The sequence below is a fragment of the Xenopus laevis genome, chromosome 2S, assembly GCF_017654675.1.
Source record: "Xenopus laevis strain J_2021 chromosome 2S, Xenopus_laevis_v10.1, whole genome shotgun sequence".
Taxonomy (NCBI): domain Eukaryota; kingdom Metazoa; phylum Chordata; class Amphibia; order Anura; family Pipidae; genus Xenopus; species Xenopus laevis.
Window position 1 is genome coordinate 33,426,276 of NC_054374.1, and position 23,498 is coordinate 33,449,773.

Genomic DNA, 23,498 nt, shown 5'->3' on the forward strand with positions numbered 1-23,498 from the left:
CAAAAGACTGCCTGGTTGATATGGTAAATTGGACTCTAATAGCCAGTTTGCTTCTGAAATTCATGGGGAACTGCTAAATTATTTAACCCCCCCAAAAAAAATAACCAAATCCAAATTGTCTCAGAATATCACTGTCTAGACTATACTAAATCTTAAAGGGGTTGTTCACCTTTGAGTTAACATTCAATTTGATGTGAGTGAGTCATATTCTGAGACAACTTGTAATTGGTTCGAGTTATTCAGCTTTTAATTCAGCAGCTCTCCAGTTAGCAATTTCAGCAATCTGGTTGCCTGGGTCCACATTAATCTAGCAACCATGTGCGGATTCAAATAGGAGACTGGAATATAAGTTGGAGTAGGTCTGAATTGCAATGTGATTAATAAAAAGTTGCAATAACAATAAATCTGTAGCCTTACAGAGCATTTGTTTTTAGATGGGGTCAGCGATCCCCATTTGAAATATGGAAAAAAGGAAGAAGAAGACAGAAAATAATTAAAAAAATACTATAAAAATAAATAATGAAAACCAATTGAAAAGTTGCTTAGAATTGGCCATACTATAATAAACTAAATATTCACTTAAAGGAACAATGTAGAAATAAAAACGGTATAAAAAAGAAAAAGTGTTTCAAATATAGTTAGTTAGGCAAAAATATAATGTATAAAGGCTGGAGTGACTGGATGTCTAACATAATAGCCAGAACACTACTTCCTGCTTTTCCACTGGTTACCAGGCAGTAACCAATCAGTGACTTGATGGGGGGGGGCACATGGGTCATAACTGTTGGTTTTGAATCTGAGCTGAATGCTGAGGATCAATTGCAAACTCACTGAACAGTTATGTCCCATCTGGGCCCCTTTCAAGTCACTGACTAACTCAGAGTTAGAGAGCTGAAAAGCAGGAAGTAGTGTTCTGTTATGTTAGACATTCACTCACTCCAGCCTTTATACATTAAATTTTTGGCCGATTTACCCAGTTTTAATTTTTCCACTGAATAATTCCTTTAACGGTGAACCAGCCCTTTAAGTTAAAAAAGAAATACCCAAATGACACACAAGAATCATTGCCATATTGCAACTACAAACACTGCCCATGTAAAATAAAATACATAATAATTTAAAGGGTATAAAGTTAAAAAAAAAACAAAACAGGCAGATTTGCAGAGGACTAGCACCATTAGTAATAAATAATGGATATAACAAATTTATAAAACAAGATAACAGAAGAGTTATGCAGCATTAGATACTTTCTCAGATATGGGATGGAAGGGATTAGTAGAAATTACATTATGTGGGATCCAGCAAATATTCTGTCATTTTAATGTGGGCATGCATGTGAAAGTCAGGATTTATGGGAAATTACATATTGTCTTCCCATTTTTTCACAATGAAAAAAAACACCTCATCTAACGGCATACCCAATTATTTTCTCTATGTTTTTTTGATGCCTTATGAGTAATCTGTATACGAGAACAGAAACAGAGGATTCAGCTGCAGAGGAATAAAAGACGAGAGGTTGTAAAATGGACAGAATGTATTTAAATAAAAAACAAAGCTTAGTCAGACCTGGCAAGGAAACCCCAAGTCTGCCAAGTTCACAATGGGTCTCCCAATTCATATAATGCTGTCAGACAACAAAGAAACCCAACTGGTCACTGCCATGAGAACCTGCCTTTAGCTATGGGACTAGCACAAGATCCGAGTAGATCAAAAAATTGCTTATTTTTATGTGCAACGTTTCACATGCTCTAAAATGTATTCTGGAAAATGCAGGCTGCATACTTGTAAACCATCCAGCTTGCAAGGCATTCTGGGAAACTCATCCTCTTTCCATTTATTCTCCTCTGGATCAAAGGTTAAGATGGAATCACTATAATGGCCATTGTAACACAGGCCACCGAGCACTATGATTTGATTGTCTAGCACGGCTACTCCATGACCACTCCTACCTATTGGCATGGACGCCAAAATAGTCCACTGATCCATATCAGGATCATAAACTTCTGTAGAGGGGCAGCCCTGCGATTCAAACGAAGCCCTTAAAATAACGCAGACGCCACCAAAGACATAGAGTTTGCCATTGTAAGAAATCATCTTGTGGAAACATCTAGCGTAATTCATTTTGCACTTATTTTCCCAGCAGTTTGTTAGAACCTGTGTTCTTCTGGTTCTTTGTTCCACAGTCCCCTCTTTGCTTGGGTCAAACACACACACCTGTTTGGAAGTTGAAGAGGAGGTAATGCCCCCTGTGATGAATAATTTATTATTAAGAACAGTCCCTTCATGGCCGTATTTGTTGACAGGGTAAGGATCGACAAACTCCCATTTATTTTCTATGATATCATATCGCTCTGTGGAGTAAAAGGTTTCATCCCGCGTCCTTCCAGCCACAGCATAAACATATCTACCAATGACTCCGACAGCAAATTCTGACCGTGGCACAGACATGTCTGCCATTCGCAGCCAGCTGTTTTGACGTGGATCATATCGGAATACTTTAGAAGATGCATGAAATTCACCGTCAGGCCCGAGTTCCTCTCCCCCCAACAAGAAGACAAAATTGTTAACGATGGCAAGGCAATCGGGACGGAGAGGAACCAGGGGACCTTCCAGCTCCCACCACACACGAGGCTTATGAAGAAGAAGGATCTTGCTATTAACCATGCTGTGCCCGATCATTCCCCGGAATACTGCAGTCTGGGGTTTTGCTGAACGGATATGGTTTGATTTCATTTCCATCAGAGGTTGCTCGCTGACGTTATGGAAGTAGTTTAGAGCTTGCTCCACCTCATGCCTCAGCTGCCGCGAGTACCGATAGAATTCAGATGTTTTCACCTGGAGAGATACAGACAAAACAAGGTTCATAACATGAATTTGGTGATTCGACAGGAAAGCTTGAAAATAAACATTATCCAATTGACTACATAACCCTGTCCAACTTCTTTAGAGGGGTGGTTCACCTTTAAAATAACATTTTATATGTTATAGAATGGCCAATTCTAAGTGACTTTACAATTGGTTTTCATTATTTATTTTCTATAGTTTTTTATTTTTATTTATTTGCCTTCTTCTGCTGACTCTTTCCAGAATTTAGATGGGGGTTATTGACCCCATCTAAAAACAAATGCTCTGTAAGGCTACAAATTTATTGTTATTGCTACTTTTTATTATTCATCTTTCTAGTCAGGCCTCTCCTATTAATATTCTAGTTTTTTATTCAAATCAGTGCATCATTGCTAGGGTAATTCGAACCCTGGCAACCAGACAGTTGAAACTGCAAACTGGAGAGCTGCTGAATAAAAAGCTAAATAATGCAAAAACCACAAATGATAAAAAAATGAAAACTAATTGCAAATTGTCTCAGAATATCACTCTCTACATCATACTAAAAGTTAACTCAAAGGTGAACAACCCCTTTAAATAGAAGAAATGCATTTATTGGTCATCTGGGACACATCAGGGATGCACGAATCCTTCGCGAAAGATTTGGGCGAATACCAAACCAAATCCTAATTTGCATATGCAAATTAAGGGTGGGAAGGGGAAAACATTTTTTATTCCTTGTTTTGTAACAAAAAGTCACACGTTTTCCCTCCCTGCCCGATTTGGATTCAGTTCAGACAGGCAGAAGGATTTAGCTGAATCCGAATCCTGCTGAAAATGGCCGAATCCCAAACCGAATCCTGGATTCAGTGCATCCCTAACAAGCATGAAGACAAAAATACAAAGAACAGAACATTATATAAATATTGTACTAGTCTAGGGTTAGATGGGCGAATTTCATCTTTTGTTTAAATGCTGCAGGAAAATCCTCAGCCCCTTAAAGGACAAGAAAAGTGATTGTGTCTTATTATTTGCTTGCTAATAAAGCAACTTCCAGAGTAACACAAAACTATATTGACATGACGCAGCTGTGCCAATCCCAGCAACAGAATTTACAGCTCCCTTTGCAACCCCTCCACTTACCTACTAATGGTACAGCCCTCCTTCTAGAAAGGGGTCCTGCTTGCCTAGAGGCATGGCAATAAGCTGAGGGCTGGAGGGTTGCACAGGGAATGCAAGTGCAGTGGGGATATAAAGGGAAACTGAAGTTTTATGCTACATGACCATTAGGTGGATAGGTGTTGTGCTAGCTACACTTTGAAAACACGCTGCATTCATGCCGTAGAGCTTTTTAGGTTATCCAGATCCATCATCTGCAAACAGTAAAACCTTTACACACGTCTGATGTGCAAGGGACCTAGGGAAAATGCTGAACGATGCAGCTTGTATATGCCCAATGCACTATTTGTTCCACTCAATGACCTTCAGATGTGCTTAGAATTTTGTCCAGCAGGATACAAATGTGTGCGATGTACTTTGTATTTTGTGATAAGTCAACCTATTCGAAAATCTAGCACTGCCAAGCTAACTTGCATATAAACCTCTGTAGTGCTGCTAATCTTAAAATAAATAAATTCCAGCATTTCCTCAAACCATGAACACATAATTAGGCACATCTTGATACTGTAATCACGCAGCCGGTATTAGAACAGATTTGCTCTGCAACATAATGCAATGAACCATGCAACGCATAACTGCCATATCAGTGATAGAGCTCACTTAATATACTACGCCACTGCCTAAGATACAGCACAAGCAATAATTGTATATTGCTTCTTTCAATACTCTATTATAAATAGCGGATTCACAAAAGGCCTAGATTTTCAAGCCTACGACCACCAGTTTGGACTAATAAAATAAAAAGACCCCACAGTAACGTAATATTTTTCTACATCTAAACAATTGATGTTGGAGGGGGGGACAGATTTGCCTTAACCTTCATTCCATCCATCAAATGAAAACAAGAGCAGGTATTTGGCTGTGCCATCCATTAAAATGATATCAAAAGTAAAGTATTAAGGGTACAGGAGGGGAAAAAAATGAAAACTTTTTATGTAGTGGGCTGCTGTGTGCCTATAGGTATACCATATAGAACATCAACATGCCCTTCAAATGATCTTGTAGCTTCATATTTATTCATAATATGCATAACTGGATTTTAAATAATTCAGTTCCTGGGACTTGATCACAAACAATGGGAGGAAGCCACAGACAATGCCTACACCAGTCTAATCTCAATAAAAGATAGACTCCTACAGTATAAATTCCTCCGCTAAACATACATAACTCCTTTCAAACTGAAGAAATTTGGTAGGAGACAAGATGAACTTTCTCCATATTGCCAGGTCCTGTCCCCCCCATTCTAGATTTCTGGTTTTAAGTATTGGAGACCTTAGCAAATGAATTGGGCACGCCATAGATAGTGGACCCAACAGTCTGCATGCTAGGGGTGATAGATGAGGTATTGCCCACTAACACAGCCAGGATCCGGTTATGTACGCTCATGTTTTATGCTAAGAAAACATTGGTTATGCACTGGATGAGGAGAACCCCCCCCTCCACCCTAGCCTTCTGGAAAAGGTTTATAGACAATGCCCTTCCTGTAATAAAATTAACCTATGAGATAAATTTGGCAAGATTTGGGGGAACTGGTGCGACCAGGACCCCCTGGATACCTAAACTATCCTTCTAAATATGAGGCTACCTGACTTACACTATATTAATCAACCTAGAAGTAGAGGTCAATAAACATCAATCATTAGCATGCCGGAGCCCTCTAGTGACCAACCATATATACTTAAATAATTCTCCTAAGGCATGCTTATGAGTAAAACATATAGTTTATTACAACAAAGTATTAAAAAACATTAGAAAAACCCCTTAGAGCGCCTCACGCGTTTCATGCTTACCTAGCATTTTGCCTATGACTAAGTGCTAGGTAAGCATGAAATGCGTTAGGTGCTCTAAGAGGTTTTTCTAAGGTTTAATACTTTGATGTAATAAACTATATGTTTTACTTATAAGCATGCCTTTGGAGAATTATTTAAGTATATATACCTGACTTACACCACCAGCCTCGTACATGACTATACCAACCTTTGCATCTATAAGTGACTGTATTCTCCTGTCTGTATAAGGTTACCATTGACCCAACACCAATCCAATGTCATTCTGTCATTCTACCAGATAATGTATTGTAATTGTTTGTTTGTATTGTTAAAACCAATAAAAAAATTCACCTTTAAAAAAAAAAAATTCAGTTTCTATGGAAGGGAGCATAACTAATCTTAAATTAGAATGTGGCAGTCCTACGTCAAAATACAAAAAGGTGGCGCACAAAGCCCAAAGAAATATCAAAATTTAACTGAAAGCACTACTGGGAAAGGCTCTCCATTTCTTGTATTGGTCAATATATTTGTATGTAATACAGGTGTTCAGTGTATGTATCTATTGTGTGGCCCTGTGGAATATGGCTAGAAATTCATGTTATTACAACGGGTGGATCATATGTTGGCAACACAACAAAAATGTAGGGATTAGAACAAAAATAATAACAAACATACAATAAGCAGGATAGTAGCGGCAGGACTAATGACCCACAAGCTAATCACCCATCTATACAATCTGCTAAAAATGGGAAGACATTGCCCTTTATATGGGCTCCCTCTTGGTAAAAGCAAAGGAGAAAAAAAAAGAAAAATTTGAAAGTGGTAATAAACAGATTGTAATGTAAAGAACTAGCAAGACCAGGGATGTTCATATGAACGTGGATTTTCTAAGAAATACATGATACATTTAAACATAAACAGTATGACATATCAAATGTAAAATTCAATTTTGGTCTTACTAGTTCTTTAAAGATTGAGTGAGATCACTTACTGAAACCACCCAAGAAATCATGATATGGCTGATGGAATAATGAAAACACAAAGTGAATGCAAAAATCATAATTCCTTTATTTATTTTTTTAAAGTTAAAGAACTTTGATAAATGCAAAGTGTGGAAAACAAACAATCATTTCTTATACTGATGCAGTGACACAACCTTCAAAGCAACTCCTTTTGAAACATAAGAATCAAGACGAATTATTCTGACAGGCACAATATTTGCAGTCTACATTTCTGCTCTCCTTTCATTTACCCACCTGCTAATGGCTTTTTCACATTTCATTATTAGAATAGGGAGCATGAGGTGTCAGAATGATGATCTAGAAAAATATTACAGCTCAATGTAACCAACTTCTTGAGAATCCCTTCAGTATTAAATACACGAGCCTTGGGGTGCTAAAACCTTACATGGTTTCTTCATCCGAATAGCTCAGCTTCCTGTAAATCCGGCGTTTTTTGTTTTTTTTTAATGAAGAAAACACACAAGAGTTAAGGAACCTGAAGGCTCCAGTATTCTTAAATCAGCCTCTAACTCAAGATGTATGATAATCTCCTCCCATCTGCAAACAACCAGCAGCAATGTAACAGCATGCATATCTAACAGATCCAACGAGTCAGATATAGCCACGATTAAAGGGTATGTAAACGATGGAGAAAAATGTAAAGGGCAAGTCAACCCTAAAATAAAAATTTCCCTAATAAAAGAAAACATAATTCTAAGCAACTTTCCAAACTACATTAATAATGGTCAGTGCTTTTGAGGTTATTTGTAAAAACAATTGCTATTGACAGCAGCCTCTGTTTAACTCATGTTTGTTATTTTTTAAACAATGTTGCAAAAGTCTTGGTCCCCCAGCAAAGACAGGTCTGTTAATCAGCTACCTTGTCTTATATTGTTTTAACAGTCTGAGCCACCAGAGAACAGAACGGAACAAACACTGTTTTCAATAGCAATACATATACAAATAACTTAGAAACTGGAGAAAATTTGTAATGAATGTATGTTTCAAATTAGCTCAGAATTATGTCTTGCTTTTATTAGGCTTTTTGAGTGGACATTACCTTTAGTGAGCTCTCTACTAAGTACTTTTGCAATTTTCCATTATATTTTTTCTCCAAGACAATTTTGCAACAGCGCCACGTGCTGGTTACTTTGGCTGACTTCCTACAGTTACAAAAACTTATTATTCCGTTTATACAAATAAAAGAGCCGGTCAAGTGGATCTGGAAAAACTGAGAAAGAGACATTGCTCATTTCACTTCACATTCATAAGATGCGATACTAGCAGACAAAATATTAATCTTGGAGTGACTAGGTGCAAATTGAGGAGTCAGTGGATAATCTCTAAAAATGAACCCGTACTGTGTTGGACAAGGCCAGATTATTGAACAGAATGGTCCAAACTGGGTAAACTGCCTGGGCATGTATTGCTATTATACTAAAAATCTGATGTTATTATCAGTCACATAATAGCAAGACATTTCTACATCAGTAAGGGCAGCACTACACAGCCGATTTCACTGTGATCCGCCGTGCTGCGCAAAATCACAGGCGACGGAAACAAGGTAAGTAATGGCAGTGTTGGAAAGTGTTGCATTGTTGATGCGACACGACTGTCTGATGCAGAGGCAGCGTGCATCGTCTGCATCCAACAGTCGTGTCGCGTTGCATCAATGCTGCGACACGATGCGACAATTGAATTACTTACCTTATTTCCATCAGATCCGACGTGACGCCTGCGATTTTGCACAGTACGTCGGATCGCGGCAGAATCCCCCACGTAGTCCTGCCCTAAAGGGTCGTTGGTGATCTGTACAGCTGATGAGGAATTGAATGTTCTGCTTCCAATTAAGTTGCTCTGTGCCAACAACTCCACTGTATCAGTAAATCAAAATAGTAAAGGAAGGAGAACTCCAGCAGACTCTCTGCAAAACTTTTATTCCTGTTTGTGGAATACTTGGAATAAAAGTTTTGCAGAGAGTCTGCTGGAGTTCTCCTTCCTTTACTATTTTGATTTACTGACATTTCTACATCAGACTTACAGCATGAAACTATGTTTGCATCAGTTTCCAGAGAATTACAACATCCTGATGTTCCAGAATAGAATATGGCAACACACAAACTACTAAATGAAAAGCAAAAGAATATCATCATGGGGGGGTCTTACCAATTTAGTAATTATAATTACTTACCTGATAACCTGGGCTGGTGCTCCTGTTCAATGAATACTGCACCGGGCCGCGGTTCTAAGATGGAAGGAGAGCCACATTGCCACCTTCTTCTGTCTCTCACGGATCCCTCCTGGCCACTGAGGGTGATTTTTCATCCGATTTTCATGTATTTTTCAGATTTTTCACCCGAAAACTCAGAATTTTGCTCGAAAACTTCAGGGTATTACCAAAAAACCAGCACACATCAAAAAATCATTGGGACTTCTCCCTTTGACTTATATGCAACCTCGATAGGTCTAATGGTCCCCATAGACGCAAAGATTTTTCTTGCCGAACGACCGATGTTAGAGAAGTCCGACCAATCCTTCGAAATCATTGTGCGGTCGTACATCTTACGATTTTTCGTCCTACATCTGTCAGAAAATTGATCGGCCAGATATATAAAATCTTTATTGTCCCAGTGCAATCTATCTATGTTTGCAGGGCCAAGTAGGCAGCTACTCTTCAGTTTTGCTGGCAATATCGCCTGAACTGGTCTTTTTACTTGATGGACATATCGTTCATTTAAACAATCATTTCGAGATAATCGTGGTCTCATGATAACGATTGGATCTTTTAAAAATCTTTACATCTATGGCCAGCTTTAGATGCCGGATTTTTAGATTTGGACTTTTCCATCCTCGGGGTTTAGTAAATTCTGAAAAATTCGTGATTTTTTTTTTTAAAAGTCTGGTTTTATATATAAAAAAAAAAATCACGAATTTTTCATTATTTTTCCATTCGGAGTTTAGTAAATAGCCCCGTTTGTATCCAACTTAGACTGGAAAAAATGTACCTCCCTCAATAAAGGAATGTGGGGAGAGGCTTTTTCTTTGCTGTTTTTTTCCTCTTCTAAAAGCCTGTTGTGTTTCTGAGGTAGTGACTGGTCTGAGAGCTTAAAAAAAAAAAAGAGACAAACAAAATAGTGTGTTACACAGTGGAAAGTAGGTTATTTGCAGCCTCAGGGTGCACACTGACTTCTGAATAATGGAAAACAGCAGCATTCTGGTATCTTGTGAAAGAGAAGGAATCAGTGGCGGAACTACCGGGGGAGCAGGGGGTGCGAGCGGGCCAGGGCCCGCACCCCCTCGGGGCCCCCCGGCAGCTCACACGCCACTGACAAAGCCGGCCAAATGCGTCACGCACCAGGGCCCACTCCCTCTAGTGACGCTCCTGGAAGGAATGTTATTTTCCTTTGTCACTTGAGTGAAGATTTACAAGTTACAGGAGTGCTGCTGTTTTTCATTGCTTATAAATGGGCAGTTCACCTTTAAATTCAACTTTAAGTGGTATTCGGAGATAAATTGCAATTGCTGTATTTTTCTTTTTAGCTTTTTATTCAGCAGTTCTCCATTTTGCAATTTCAGCCATCTGGTTGCTAGGGTCCAAATTACCCCAGCAACCAGATTTGAATAAGAAACTGGAATATGAATAGGACAGCAGGGCCAGAACAGAAAGATTTGTAGTAAAAAGTAGCAATAACAATACATTTGTTAATACTATAAAATCATGTAAACATTAAATAAACCCAATAGGCTGGTTTTGCTTCCAATAAGGATTAATTATACCTTAGTTGGGATCCAGTACAAGGTACTGTTTTATTATTACAGAGAAAAAGGAAATAATTTTTTTAAATATGGATTGTTTGATTATAATGGAATCTACGCCTTTCCGTAATTCTGAACTTTCTGTATAACTGGTTTCCGGATAACGGATCCTATACTTGTACCAAATATAAGGTTTATTTATGACTTAAGGGAGTTTTCCCCAAAATTCATTACAGGTGCCCACTTAGTAGCTCTGCTGCATGTGGCTAATATGGACAGTTTTTGTATTATCACATGCGATTTGCAGTATAGTAGTGAGAACTGCACCGTTTCCAGTGTGAGGCATTATTAATAGCATTACCATCTAATTCAGTAAACTCACCAGGTTTAGGCTGGCAGCTTTGCTAGTGCCCATGCATGTGATTTCACACAATCAATATACAGCCCTTGTAGATCTGTGGCATTAGGAGCATTAAAGAAGTTTTGGGTAGTAGTGGTCAACCATAGGGCGTGAGGCTATAAAAAAGGAAGCCGGAAGTCGGCAGGGAGAGCAGGAAAAAGAGCTCACCCAGGCAAATTGTGTATGTTAGCACTTGAATAATGGAATTGATCTGAAATGAACACTGACACGCAAATTAATGTATAAGGTCCAGTAAATGACAGTGATCAAAAGTCCATAAAGTCAACTGTGTTGTAATTAAAGGACATGGAGGTTACACAGAAACGTTCTATTGGTTAGAAAAGTAGAAGCTGCAAATTGTAAGGTTCAGTTCATCAATAAGTCCAATTATGGTGTAGCACCCAGTGTGTACGACATTACCTGCCACCAGCTTCTATATGGCGCTACAGCCTGTCTGAGCCACAAAACTCCCTCTTCTATCTGTGTCTGTTTGTCTTCAACATATTGGCTTTTTGCACAGGATTTGAATACACGGAAAGCTGCAAATATTTAGAGAGATTAATCAAATAAACATTGGGACATTGTACATAGACTGTAGAATCAGTTGCAGAAGGACTGTTTGGAGCTGATCTTTACTCTCTTCTAATTTTAACAGTTAAAAATAACACACTGGAACAAAACCTGGAACAAAACCATAGGACATGAAAGATAAAACACTTTCTGCTCTGTCATCTCTTTTATTCTATTAAGCCATGCAGCATTTTTCTCTGCTTATCCTGCCAATATTCCTATATCTGATTGGTCTGGTACTACTGTGCATCATGTTTATCTTTCTGCAATATTACTGAATATCGGTAATGAACTGTCAACACCTTTATCTATCGCAAGGCCTTATTTTATAACCAAACACACGTTCAGACATTTGAAATGGCTACCCCTTGAGTTATCTCTATAGTAGCGTAATAATCATCCTTTGCAAGCAGAAATATAGCTTGTAACACACTAGTTTACATATTTTATACTTAGAAAAAGATATCTGTTCTTTCTATTCTCTTCTTCTTTATAAGTATTTAAAAACTGTAGAAATGGAATGAACACAAAAGAAAAGCAAATTTCTCTAGAAAATTATTTACTGGTTTCTGTGCACGTATAGGATCTGTTATCCGGGAACCAGTTATCCAGAAAGAGCCGACTTACGGAAAGGCTCCATTACAATCAAATAATCCCCATTTTTAAAAATGAGTTCCTTTTTCTCAGTAATAATAAAACAGTTGCTCCAAACTACGATATAATTAATTAATCCTTATTGGAAGCAAAACCAGCCTAATTGTGTTATTTAATGTTTAAATGATTTTCTAGTATGAAAATGAAGATCCAAATTAAGGAAAGACCCTTTATCTGGAAAACCCCAGGTCCCAAGCATTCTGGATAACAGGTCCCATAAATGTATTTTGTTTTGTAATTCTTAGATAAGTGGTTCACAAAGAGCGAGGCTGGCATGTCTATGAGAGCCCATACTGAAAATGAGATTTGGGGGTAATGCCTTTTTCTCTATTAAACATGAAAGTCCAGTTTGAAGTTTAGGGTGAGATATGGGTTGACCACTAGCTGCCCTAGGTGCTGGCATTTAAAGGTTTGTAATCACCCATAAATGTGGATTTTTTTACAATGTCATATTATGGTCTGCCTTTGTCACCAAGAAACAGGACAACAATTCTTATTTATGCAAAACCTATTTGGGAAGAAACAGTTAGACCAGATACTGTATTTGATGGGCTGGCCAGCACAATCACCAGACCACAAAACCATCAAGAGATAGGGGCAAATTCGCTAACCTCCGCTGGCTCACATCGCCAGGCGAAAATTCGCCAGCACAGCGCTAATTCATTAAAATGTGAAGTTGCTTCCAGGGCGCCGAACGATGCCAAATTTTCACTAGCGTTAATTCGGGAAGTAAAGCGAAGGTGCATATCGTTGGCTAATTTGCATACGGCGGGAAGTTATATTTAAATATATGTTGCAGTAAATAAATTACACTACACAAACCCAGGGAACCTTAATGAAAGTTGTTATATTGCCCTACACATGAGCCCAGTGTATAGTTTATGTGCCATATGTAAGGAAATGTAGGGAGGAAGCTGGGTACCCTAAAAAAATTATGCTCTTTTGCAGCCTATCACCCTAAAAAACTGAAAGTCGCCAGTGTTTTTTGGGACTTAGAAACATTTTCAATTTTTTTTTTGAGGCAGTCCTATCTACTCTATTGCACTTTGCCTGGTCTGAGGTGGCGAAGGCAAGTCTGGCGCAATAAGTAACGTTCAGTAAAATCCGCATATTAGTGAATTTGCATAGTTACGTCCATTCGCCAGAGCAAAAATTCGCTTGGCGTTAGAGTGCGAAGTAGTGTTAGAGTCTATCTCCTTCACTAGCGATTTTTCACCAGCTTAATCACTTTGCCCTTTAGTGAATTTGCCCCATAGTGTCCGACTAAAGTCAGAGAAAAAGGTCAGTTGCACATTTGGGAAGAGCTACAGAAGGTGTAGGATGAAATTTCCCCATATTAAATGCTATAGTTTGCAAAGCTGGAATTGCTGCAAATGGAGGATAATTTTATGAATGTAAAGTTTAATGAACAGAATGTTTTGATATTGTCAATGTATTGAATTCACCTTGGTGAATATTGCAAAAAAAACCACACATGGACATTTCTGGATGAATCTGTACTTTTGAACATTAATGTCCTGACCAAATACTTTTTATACTTTAATAGTTATTATAAGTATAATTTCCATACCGGAAATATAGTAATGCTATAAAGCTATCTGAACCCTAGTCATCTTAGAATAAAGGGGAAAGTGGTATTTTGACTTTTAATATGCCTTACCGACCCAGAAATTGTGCACATTTCTCAACAACAAGGTATGTAAAACCCACAACAAACAGTAATATTACACCTAACAATGGTGCTCTAAAACACAAGGTAGCACAGCTTTAGAGCTAGAAAATAATGTAACAAGAAATGATTTGTTGCTAGTCGGTTAACTCTAGCTAATAATTGTTAGATACGCACAGAACTAGCACTGACCTTTGCTTTCTACAGCAAGTGTGCTTTGTACTTTACCACTCACCTGCCATAAACAGTAAAACCACATATTTATAGTGGGGGATAATTAATTTACAATAGGAATGTATATTTCTTAGAAACAAGTTGTATTATTTTACTATTTACCCAGTGGTTGTGGTGGGGGGTGCTGGGACCCTAGGTACATACCTCTTCTACCTCTAACTCTGGCCCGGGCTCTTAACTCTGTTCGTTTAGCAACACAAAATAAAGGGCATATGGCACACTGGGAACCATATTACCAGGTCAGACCAAACGGAATAAAATGGAAAATACTTTATTGGACAATCATCTGAAGCCTTGCACGTTTCATGTTGTTCTGACACAATCATAGGAGGCCCTCTAATTCCATTGGTGGCGCAATGCATCATGTGCCAGCCGCTGTGTGAGTTGTACCACTGTCCCCACTAGCTCCAGGCCCACCCACTTGACAGCCCGCACACCTGCCCTTCACGCTGCACTCAGCCTGGCAAATGGCACCGGAGGTCCTGCAGTAGTGGAGGGGACCCGGTCACCTCACCGGAAATGACAGCTGGTTGGACGGATCTTGTTGCGTGTCATGCGTTAGCGTAACACGACCACATGTAACTATCCCACTTCCTGGCGTGATGCAATCTCATCCGTGCGCATGTGCCGGCAGCATTAAGTAGCGCACGTCTGAACTTCAGGAATGTGGTGAGGGCTGTCGTGTGTTGGGCGGCTGATAGCAACAGGGCCGGACTGAGCCGGCGGGGCCCACAAGAGGAGGGGGGGCAATATCCAATCCCTGCAGAATCAACCAGTTGGATCGCCATGCCGCGACCTCCCTTTATTGGGCAGGTCGTGGCAAATACAACGTGTGCGCATGTGTAGGGGCCCTGCTCGACAGGGGAAACGGAGGTGGGGACGGCTCGGCATGGGACCTGGAGGGGGGGCCCCTGCTCCAGCCTCTAGCCTAACAATAGCCTGCTACGGCTCATCTAAACAACTGCTTTTCAGTAAATAAGAACAGTGAAATAAACGTCATTTTTATCACAGATGTGTATTATATGAAATGTAATCCCAATGCTAAGCATAAGGTTAAAGACGTGCAGATTTTAGTCTTGTATCTGATGAAGGATCGATTGTCGCACTCTTCCGACCTACACTTACGATTCAGATTAAATAAAATAATAAAAGTACAAATCAGACAATATACTGGCCGTGACGGCAATCAGACGAAAGTTATGATGACAAATAGCAGAGACAGTCGCCCACTGTCGCAATACATTTTATCGTTAGCTGACAGAAAGCTTCTAACCTGACTGACTAAACGACCAATCTCCACAGTACGAAAAAATATCGGGACGATCCACACACGGTCCGGAATTCAGAAGAACTTTTGTTTTGTACGACTTCATCTTTGTGGCCAGCTTAATTTATATGGGCATTCCTGGCCTAAATAAAAGTACTTGCCTTTAAGCCTCCTGCTTTATATGGTCATAGAAGCTCTCATAACCCCTATTCTCATTATACAATGTGGTATATTCCTGTAGAGGATACAAGGAATACAGTAACTGGCCCAGTGTGTTAAAAAAACAACGTTCCCTTTATTCTATTATTATAAGAACGGTAACTTCCAGATTCCTTTCTGATCAAGACACAACTCTTTAAAGTATATATTATATGAAATAATGGAATCCCAATGCAAAGGATATTAAGTAATTGGAAGTTCCTTGCTTAAATAAAAATACTTGGCTTGTACCTGCTTTATATGGTCATGGAAACCCTTGTAACTCCTATTCTCCTTATACAATGAGGCATTTTCCCCTAGGGGATACAGGGAATAAAGTAACAGTACAGTGCAGTATATTTATGGAGAACTGAAAGTCTGAAAGGACCTGTAATTAATTACAAGGGTCTGAACTATATGGGAGCAAAGAGCATGAGAATGAATATATACAGGGCAGCCATCAGGGGGAGAGTTGTAGGGGGCCCCGGCCACGCCAGACTTACTTGATTAGCCGTGCCCCCCATCTTTCTGAGAGCTGCTGACTTCGGGAAGGCATGGACGTTTAAGGGGCCCTGGCCACCAATTTTCTTATAATGTGTGGAGGGGGGGCCCTGGCCAGGGCCAGACAGGAACTAAATAGCAGCCCCAGCAAAAATATTGACGCAGCCCACACATATATGCGTGCTCTTGTTTTACTTATACACACGCATCTTTTATATATGTATATATAGATATCCTTATCATTTACAGTAGGGGGTACATTGTCTCATAATACATGAGTGATACTCAGAGTTCCCTGTATAACTCAGCCTGCAGCCTTGTGCCTTTATATGCTCACAGAAATCCTCAGTGACTTCTAATATCCTTATCATTTACAGTAGGGGTACATTATCCCTTATAATACACAGGGGATACTCAGAGTTCCCTGTATAACTCAGCCTGCAGCCTTGTGCCTTTATATGGTCACAGAACAACCCCTCAGTGACTTCTAATATCCTTATCATTTACAGTAGGGGGTACATTATCCCTTATAATACATGAGTGATACTCAGAGTTCCCTGTATAACTCAGCCTCAGCCTTGTGCCTTTATATGGTCACAGAACTCCTCAGTGACTTCTAATATGCTTATTTACTGTAGGGGGTACTTTTTACTGTGTACTATGTAAAAGCTCTTAAAGTTACCAGGAGCTGCATCTTTGCTGCCCCTGGTAACTAGTGGGGTGCTGCCGCCTGAGGGGAGTTTCTCAACTCCAGCCTCATTGGTGCAGCACCCCTGTCTTCACCCACCAGTGCCTTAATACAGCACTGGGTATAAAAGGCTGATAAAGGCACTAAATCTCTATAGTGTATTTATCAGTGTGTATGTATATATATATATATAAAGCAGTCTGGAAGCCGGCACAACTCGTATAGCAGTCAAAAAATGCCTGGGTGCAATAAGCCAAATTTTCGGTATAGCAGAAAGAAAGCTCGCACTCTCAGGTCTTTGATAAAGGCTTCAGTGTTTGCCGAAATGTTAGTCGATTTTTGTTTTCTAAATAAACACTTTTTTTTCTGCTAAGACCTGAGAGTGCAAGCTTTCTTCCTGCTATATATATATATATATATATATATATATATATATATATATATATATATATATATATATATATATATATATATATATATATTTATATATATATAATTCTCCAATGAGTATTCGCACTCCAAGGCAATATAGAATAGGAAGGGGTGCATGGTAATTTTTGCATACACCAATAGTTTCCAAACCAGCACTCCCTTTAGTGAAAAAATTTAATTTTTAGTATTACATAGTATCTATTTTTTAATAGGGGGGGGCTGGCCACAAATGTTTTTTATGGGGGGCCCTGACCACCAATATCTTTTTATTTTTTATTAACATGTGGGAACCCTAGCCACCAATATGTTTTTTTGTTTTTTTACTGTGTGGTGGGGAGGGCGGACCTGTAGGTGGGGCTTGCGGTGGGCGCAGCCCACGGGGCCCAGGAATTTTTGTCGTATGGGGCCCTGCGATTTCTGATGGCGGTCCTGCTGAGTAGTAAGACCATGTTGTACTTACCCTTAACTCAGGAGCTCTAATGAGAAAGCAGGGAACTTTTAAGCCCCAGCCAATTAATATATGTTTTAATATATGTTTTAAAGGCTGAATGGCAGCTAAAGGCAATATTTAACTACAATCTGTACACGAAACACAGAAAGAAATCGCCATTAATAATTTTATTTCTTGTTGATGCTGATGATTTATATCAGACTTGCCCTGATACACGGCTGCACATGTGACCGTATAGTTGTTACAGTTGGTCACAGCTCAGTCTTGTACAGTTAGTGACAGTTGGTCTCAGTACATGGTTTGACTCAGACCAGCGTGCATCTTGCGTTTTTTTTTCCTTGTGGAAAGTGAATTCCCCAATTATGGGAGATAAATTGCCTCCAGCGATGGAGAAGAGTACTCCTCCAATAAGGAGTGAGGAAAATCATCAACTTTTTGCTGCTACAAAGGCAGAGATGGAAAAGGAGAAGGGGGATACCATCACGGTGAAGAGAAAGATGGACATCAGCGCTGAAAAGGAAAGTGGGAGAAAAAGGAAGAAAAAGGTGAAACATCAGTGCAGTGACGACATCAAGGAGGAGGATAATACGAAAAAAGAAAAGAAGAAAGAAAAGAAGGGAAGAAAAAGACCCCGAAAAGATGAGGAACCCAAAACAGAGGGTAATTAAAAACAAGTCATTTTAAATGAAGCTGGGATGCTGCTATTATGTATTTATGGGTAAACAGCACAGTTTGTAATGTGGATTTTAATGAAAGCCTGGGGGGGGCTAAACCTATTTAAAGAAAATTTATAGATCGGCCTAATTTTTCTGTCTGTCTATCAATCTAACTAGATGTCTTTCAATCTTTGGTCCTACAAGTTTCTCTGGTCAATATGTATGTCAGTTTGTATCTATAGCTGCCTGTCTGCAGTGTTTCCAACTGACTTCTGTTTGTATTAAAACTTACTTACAGGGATACTGAACCATCTCAACACATTGTTTTGGTTGCTGTGTGGCTTTTTTCTAGTCAAAAGACTTCAAACCATAAAATAATATATTGAACATTTTCCATTTCTAATTACAGAAAGATCCATTATCTGGAAAACCCCAGGTCCTGAGCATTCTGTATAACAGGTCCCATATCTGTAGTCATATAGTTTCACTGCCCTCCCTTTCACTGCTCTTTCTTACCAAAAAAGGGAAAGTTGTGCTCACCACTAATTTTTAATCCATTAAGCAGGGGTGCAATGATGCTGTGACCACAAAATACATATAGACAAATACAAGAGGTCCTCTGGACTCAAGCCATTATCAATATATTTAAGACATAGAGCCATTTTGTGCATTCAGCTACTAAAAAATTGTTATTGTGTTATTACAGAGAAAAAGGAAATCATTTTTAAAATTTAGAATTATTTGATTTAAATGGAGTCTATAAGGGATAGCTTTCGCATAATTTAGAGCTTTCTGGATAATGGGTTTCTAAATAATGGATTCCATGCCTGTATTATGTACCCTGTACAGGTATGGGACCTGTTATCCAGAATGGGACCTGATGGGTTCCAGATAAATCTTTTCTTCTGAATTGGATAATGGGTTTCCGGATAACGGATTACATACCTGTACTAACATTTTTAAAGATATTAGAAGTGACTTTGGAGTTAGTGGAGTTTAGCACTTGGCCTGCAGCTCCATTCTTTTATCTATTTATTATAGATAAATATCTATTATCTATTTTATATAGATTTATATACACGTACACACTTATATTTATATGCTTACTGATAAATGATATACTTCTATCAAATTATCTCTCATAAGCTAACCAGTATAGATTTTGTAATATGTACTTATGTGGAAAGCTAAGTACAATCTCATATTAAATAAATGCCAATATGCACAAAGGAAACATTTTCCCCGTGTTTTCTGTGTTTTCCAATAACAACTTTAATTCTTTTTATATGTCTGCCTTTTTCTCTAGAAGCAGGAAGTGAGAAGAAGAGGCCCCACCAAGAAGAAGTTCCTCTGCATGTTGCAGTCTGCACGTGTCAGATCCCCGCATTGCTTGGGATTGGTTCATTTGGCAAAGTAAGTGATGAACATCTGGGAACTGTTTGTCAGAATCAGTTAGGGCCAATTGTCCCTAACAAGCCTGGAATTATAGGAAAGCCCCAGAAATGTTGGGAGGCAGCAGGTGGCAGAGATAAGCCTGTTATTCGGCCATTACCCTCCCAACTCTGGTTTATTCACTGGGGCACTCAAAAGCATCCTCTCAATGACAATCACCGCTAGCATTCTCAACATTCTCTTAGGTTTCAAGTAACTTCTTATCTAGAGGCTCAAATGTCCTTCTAGTATCTCCCAGCTTTAATAGAGAAAAAAAATTCCAGAAACACCAAACATTTCAATTACGGAATAATACAATTACACAAGGAGGTGCACCTTTAACTAAAACTAGTAAATGGGTAAAAATATCTTCTTTCCATACTATAGATCTGTACAAGCAGATAATATGGACAGGGCTAGGCTAGGCTAGAATTGACCCTTTGAAAAACTCAGTTATCCTGCTCCAATAATAAGAAAAGCAGTATTTATTGATTTTATTGATTGAGACATTTAAAGGACAAGGAAAGTCTAAAATAGAAGGCTAGAAATGCTGTATTTTGTATACTAAACATAAACATGAACTTACTGCACCACAAAGCCTAATCAAACAAATGATTTATGCTTTCAAAGTCGGCTACAGAGGGCTGTCATCTTGTAACTTTGTCTAACCCTGACCCTGCACATGCTCAGTATGGTCTGGGCTGCTTAGGGATCATCATAAACAAAGCTGCTTGAATTCTGCATGGCTGGGAAGTAAGGCGGGGGCTCCAACTGCTGTTCACAAGTATGATTGTTTCCCTGCTCAGCAGTTAGGGACCATCTGACAATTCGCATCCACAGCAGTAAATGAAGGGAGAATTTCACTGCATACAGTCAGGTTTCTTATAAAAACGGTACATATTTTTTAATGAAAGTATATTGGAGATAGGTTTCTTTTTCATTAAAGAACGTAAAAATGGGATTTTATTTTTTTGCCTTTCCTTGTCCTTTAATATTTTGTATTAGAGTAATTACTAGTGGTGTCCAGTTTACGTTACATTTGTTACTGTAATATTAATTTCACTGCAACGTCAGCAGATGTTCAGTATTATGTAGTTATTTTATTGTGACTGAAAAATAAGCTAAATATTTTGCTTTACTGCAGGTGCCAACGGAGGATTTCGAGAAGACAATTGAAGAGCCGCTGTCATTCTTGGAGTCTATAAAATACAAGATGTCTTCAGAATGCCTCACGCCGTCATCCGAGTTGGAGCACCCAAGCCATTGTTGGACATCCAGTAATCTCTGCCATTCTCAGGCCCAACCAATGGCCATCAACTCTCCATACCATCCGTCTCCATTTGGTCCATTTGGCTTCTCCGTCCAGCCTTACACTGCATATGGGCCTCATGTCGGCTTCTACCAACAGCCTTTTCCATCAGTTCCTCATAATCTCCATCCTTTCCTTGGTCCTGTTATTAGACCTCCGCCAGGTCCAGTCATAGTCCCAATTTCTCATAACCTGCCTCTTGATGTCAGCAACACCCCTTGGCCCCCTCCGCCAGTTTCAGTCTTAGTCCCAGTTTATCATAACCTGCCTCTTGATGTCGTCAACACCCCTTGGCCTTTTCCATCACACCTGCAGTAACCATCGTCCTTTGGCTCTATCAGTGGCCCTTAACATCTTGAGTCTCTTGCTTTTTTCACTTTTCCCTAACGCTTATTTTTGACCCTTCGTTGTTACTAACACTTGTTCTTTCAATCTGCCTCTAGCCTTTTCCAATGGCTACTGTCTCTGGCCCATTACATCGGCCTTTTCCATCACTCGCCTTTACTTCTAGCCCATAACATCGGCTACTGTCTCTAGCCCACTCCAACGGCCCAAACACTAGCCCATTCCATCGGCCTTTACCTCTAGCCCTTAACATCGGCTGCTGTCTCTGGCCCTCACTACCAGCCCCAACACTGGCCCATTCCATCTGCCTTTATTTCTAGCCCTTAACATCGGTTACTGTCTCTAGCCCACTCCAACGGCCCAAACACTGGCCCATTCCATCGGCCTTTATCTCTAGCCCATAACATCGGCTACTGTCTCTAGCCCACTCCAACGGCCCAAACACTGGCCCATTCCATCGGCCTTCATCTCTAGCCCTTAACATCAGCTGCTGTCTCTGGCCCTCACCACCGGCCCCAACACTGGCCCATTCCATCGGCCTTTATCTCTAGCCCATAACATCGGCTACTGTCTCTAGCCCACTCCATCGGCCCCAACACTTGCCCATTCCATCGGCCTTTACTTCTAGCCCATAACATCGGCTACTGTCTCTAGCCCACTCCACCGGCCCAAACCCTGGCCCATTCCATCAGCCTTCACCTCTAGCCCTTAACATCGGCTGCTGTCTCTGGCCCTCACCACCGGCCCCAACACTAGCCCATTCCATCGGCCTTTACCTCTAGCCCTTAACATCGGCTGCTATCTCTGGCCCTCACCACCAGCCCCAACACTAGCCCATTCCATCGGCCTTTACCTCTAGCCCTTAACATTGGCTGCTATCTCTGGCCCTCACCACTGGCCTCAACACTGGCCCACATTATCAGCCTTTACCTCTAGCCCATGCCATTGGCTCTTAACATCAGGCATTGTCTGTGGCCCTAACCACTGTCCCTTCTATTGACCTTTACTTTAACAATAGCCCACTCTATCGGCCTCTGACTGCAGCCTTAACATTGGCAGCGCTCTCTGGCCTTCACCACTGGTCCATTTAATGGACCTTTACATATAGCCCTTTCCACCAGCCCCAAAATGTATCCCTTACACTACAATCTATAACACACCAAACTTAAATTCTCTTTACTGCAGCATTTTCTATAATATCCAGCTAAGCCCTAAGCATTAGAATATAGGCACCATTACATTAGTGATCCAGGGACTAGTCCGACTGCCTATTGGAGTCAGGAAGGAATTTTTTCCCCTTTTGAGGCACAATGGACACGGCCTCAGAGGGTTTTTTCGCCTTCCTCTGGATAAGCTTTATAATAAATAGGAATTATGTGAACTAAAAATACAATTTCAAATTCCCTAAACTACCAGAATAATCTTTTTTTTTTCATGAATTGGTTTTCATTAAATTCTTTATTTATAATAAATAATAAAGACTTATATAAAATCTATAAGTGTTTGTATATTGGACTCATTTGGACTAATTTGTATGGCAAAAAAGTGTGAAGCAACATATTTATGAGGTGCGTCAGGTAAATGACGGGAGAGAGAGATCCCTATGTGCATACATTATATATATAAAAGTTCTGTTGTGTCTATACTACAGATAAGGTACAATTATTGCCGTTATACACTGCAATGAGGTATGTAGAAGTCAGTGGTATGGAACGTCCATGAAAACTGACATAGTTAGTAAAATGGTGCCCATACACAGACTTTTTAAAGTTTTCTACAAACAGTCTGGATAATAATAATAAATAACAATTGCTGCTATGCATAAGGGGTGATAAATGCTCCAACTGGAACTTATCAGATTTACAAACAAGCCTGACAAATAAAGCAGGCCTTCCAGTTTAAGAGGTATGACTGGTGACAGGTGGGTTCCACTTGGGGCACTCCCTTTGTCTGTAAAGCAACACCTCTGTCCCTTCCTCACTTGAAAGTGGGGGGTAGAAGGGGGAGACGGCATACTATTTGCTTTTTTTAAAGTTTTTTACAAATAGCATCCTGGCAGTAAGTAAAGTACACCTGAGAGTACCAGAGCTTTAATGGTTGGATTCTAGCGCTTTTCAAAACATTGCAGAAAAGTTGTGTTCAGCACAGCATCATGGGGTCAAGAA

The 23,498-nt window shown here is 39.7% G+C and overlaps 1 protein-coding gene across 1 annotated transcript; it reads right to left on the reverse strand.

Moving 5' to 3' along the window:
- Window positions 1-1,157: 1,157 nt before the first annotated feature.
- LOC121400459 (kelch-like protein 15) lies at window positions 1,158-2,890 on the reverse strand. The gene has a single exon (XM_041583596.1). It carries the CDS (start codon window positions 2,863-2,865, stop codon window positions 1,726-1,728), a length of 1,140 nt encoding a protein of 379 aa, XP_041439530.1. The 5' UTR covers window positions 2,866-2,890; the 3' UTR covers window positions 1,158-1,725.
- Between the last annotated feature and the right edge of the window lie 20,608 nt (window positions 2,891-23,498).

What these genes read in the sequence shown, in the direction of transcription:
- LOC121400459 (XM_041583596.1), bottom strand. Translation starts at nt 2,865, where the DNA reads ATGAACCTTGTTTTGTCTGTATCTCTCCAGGTGAAAACATCTGAATTC.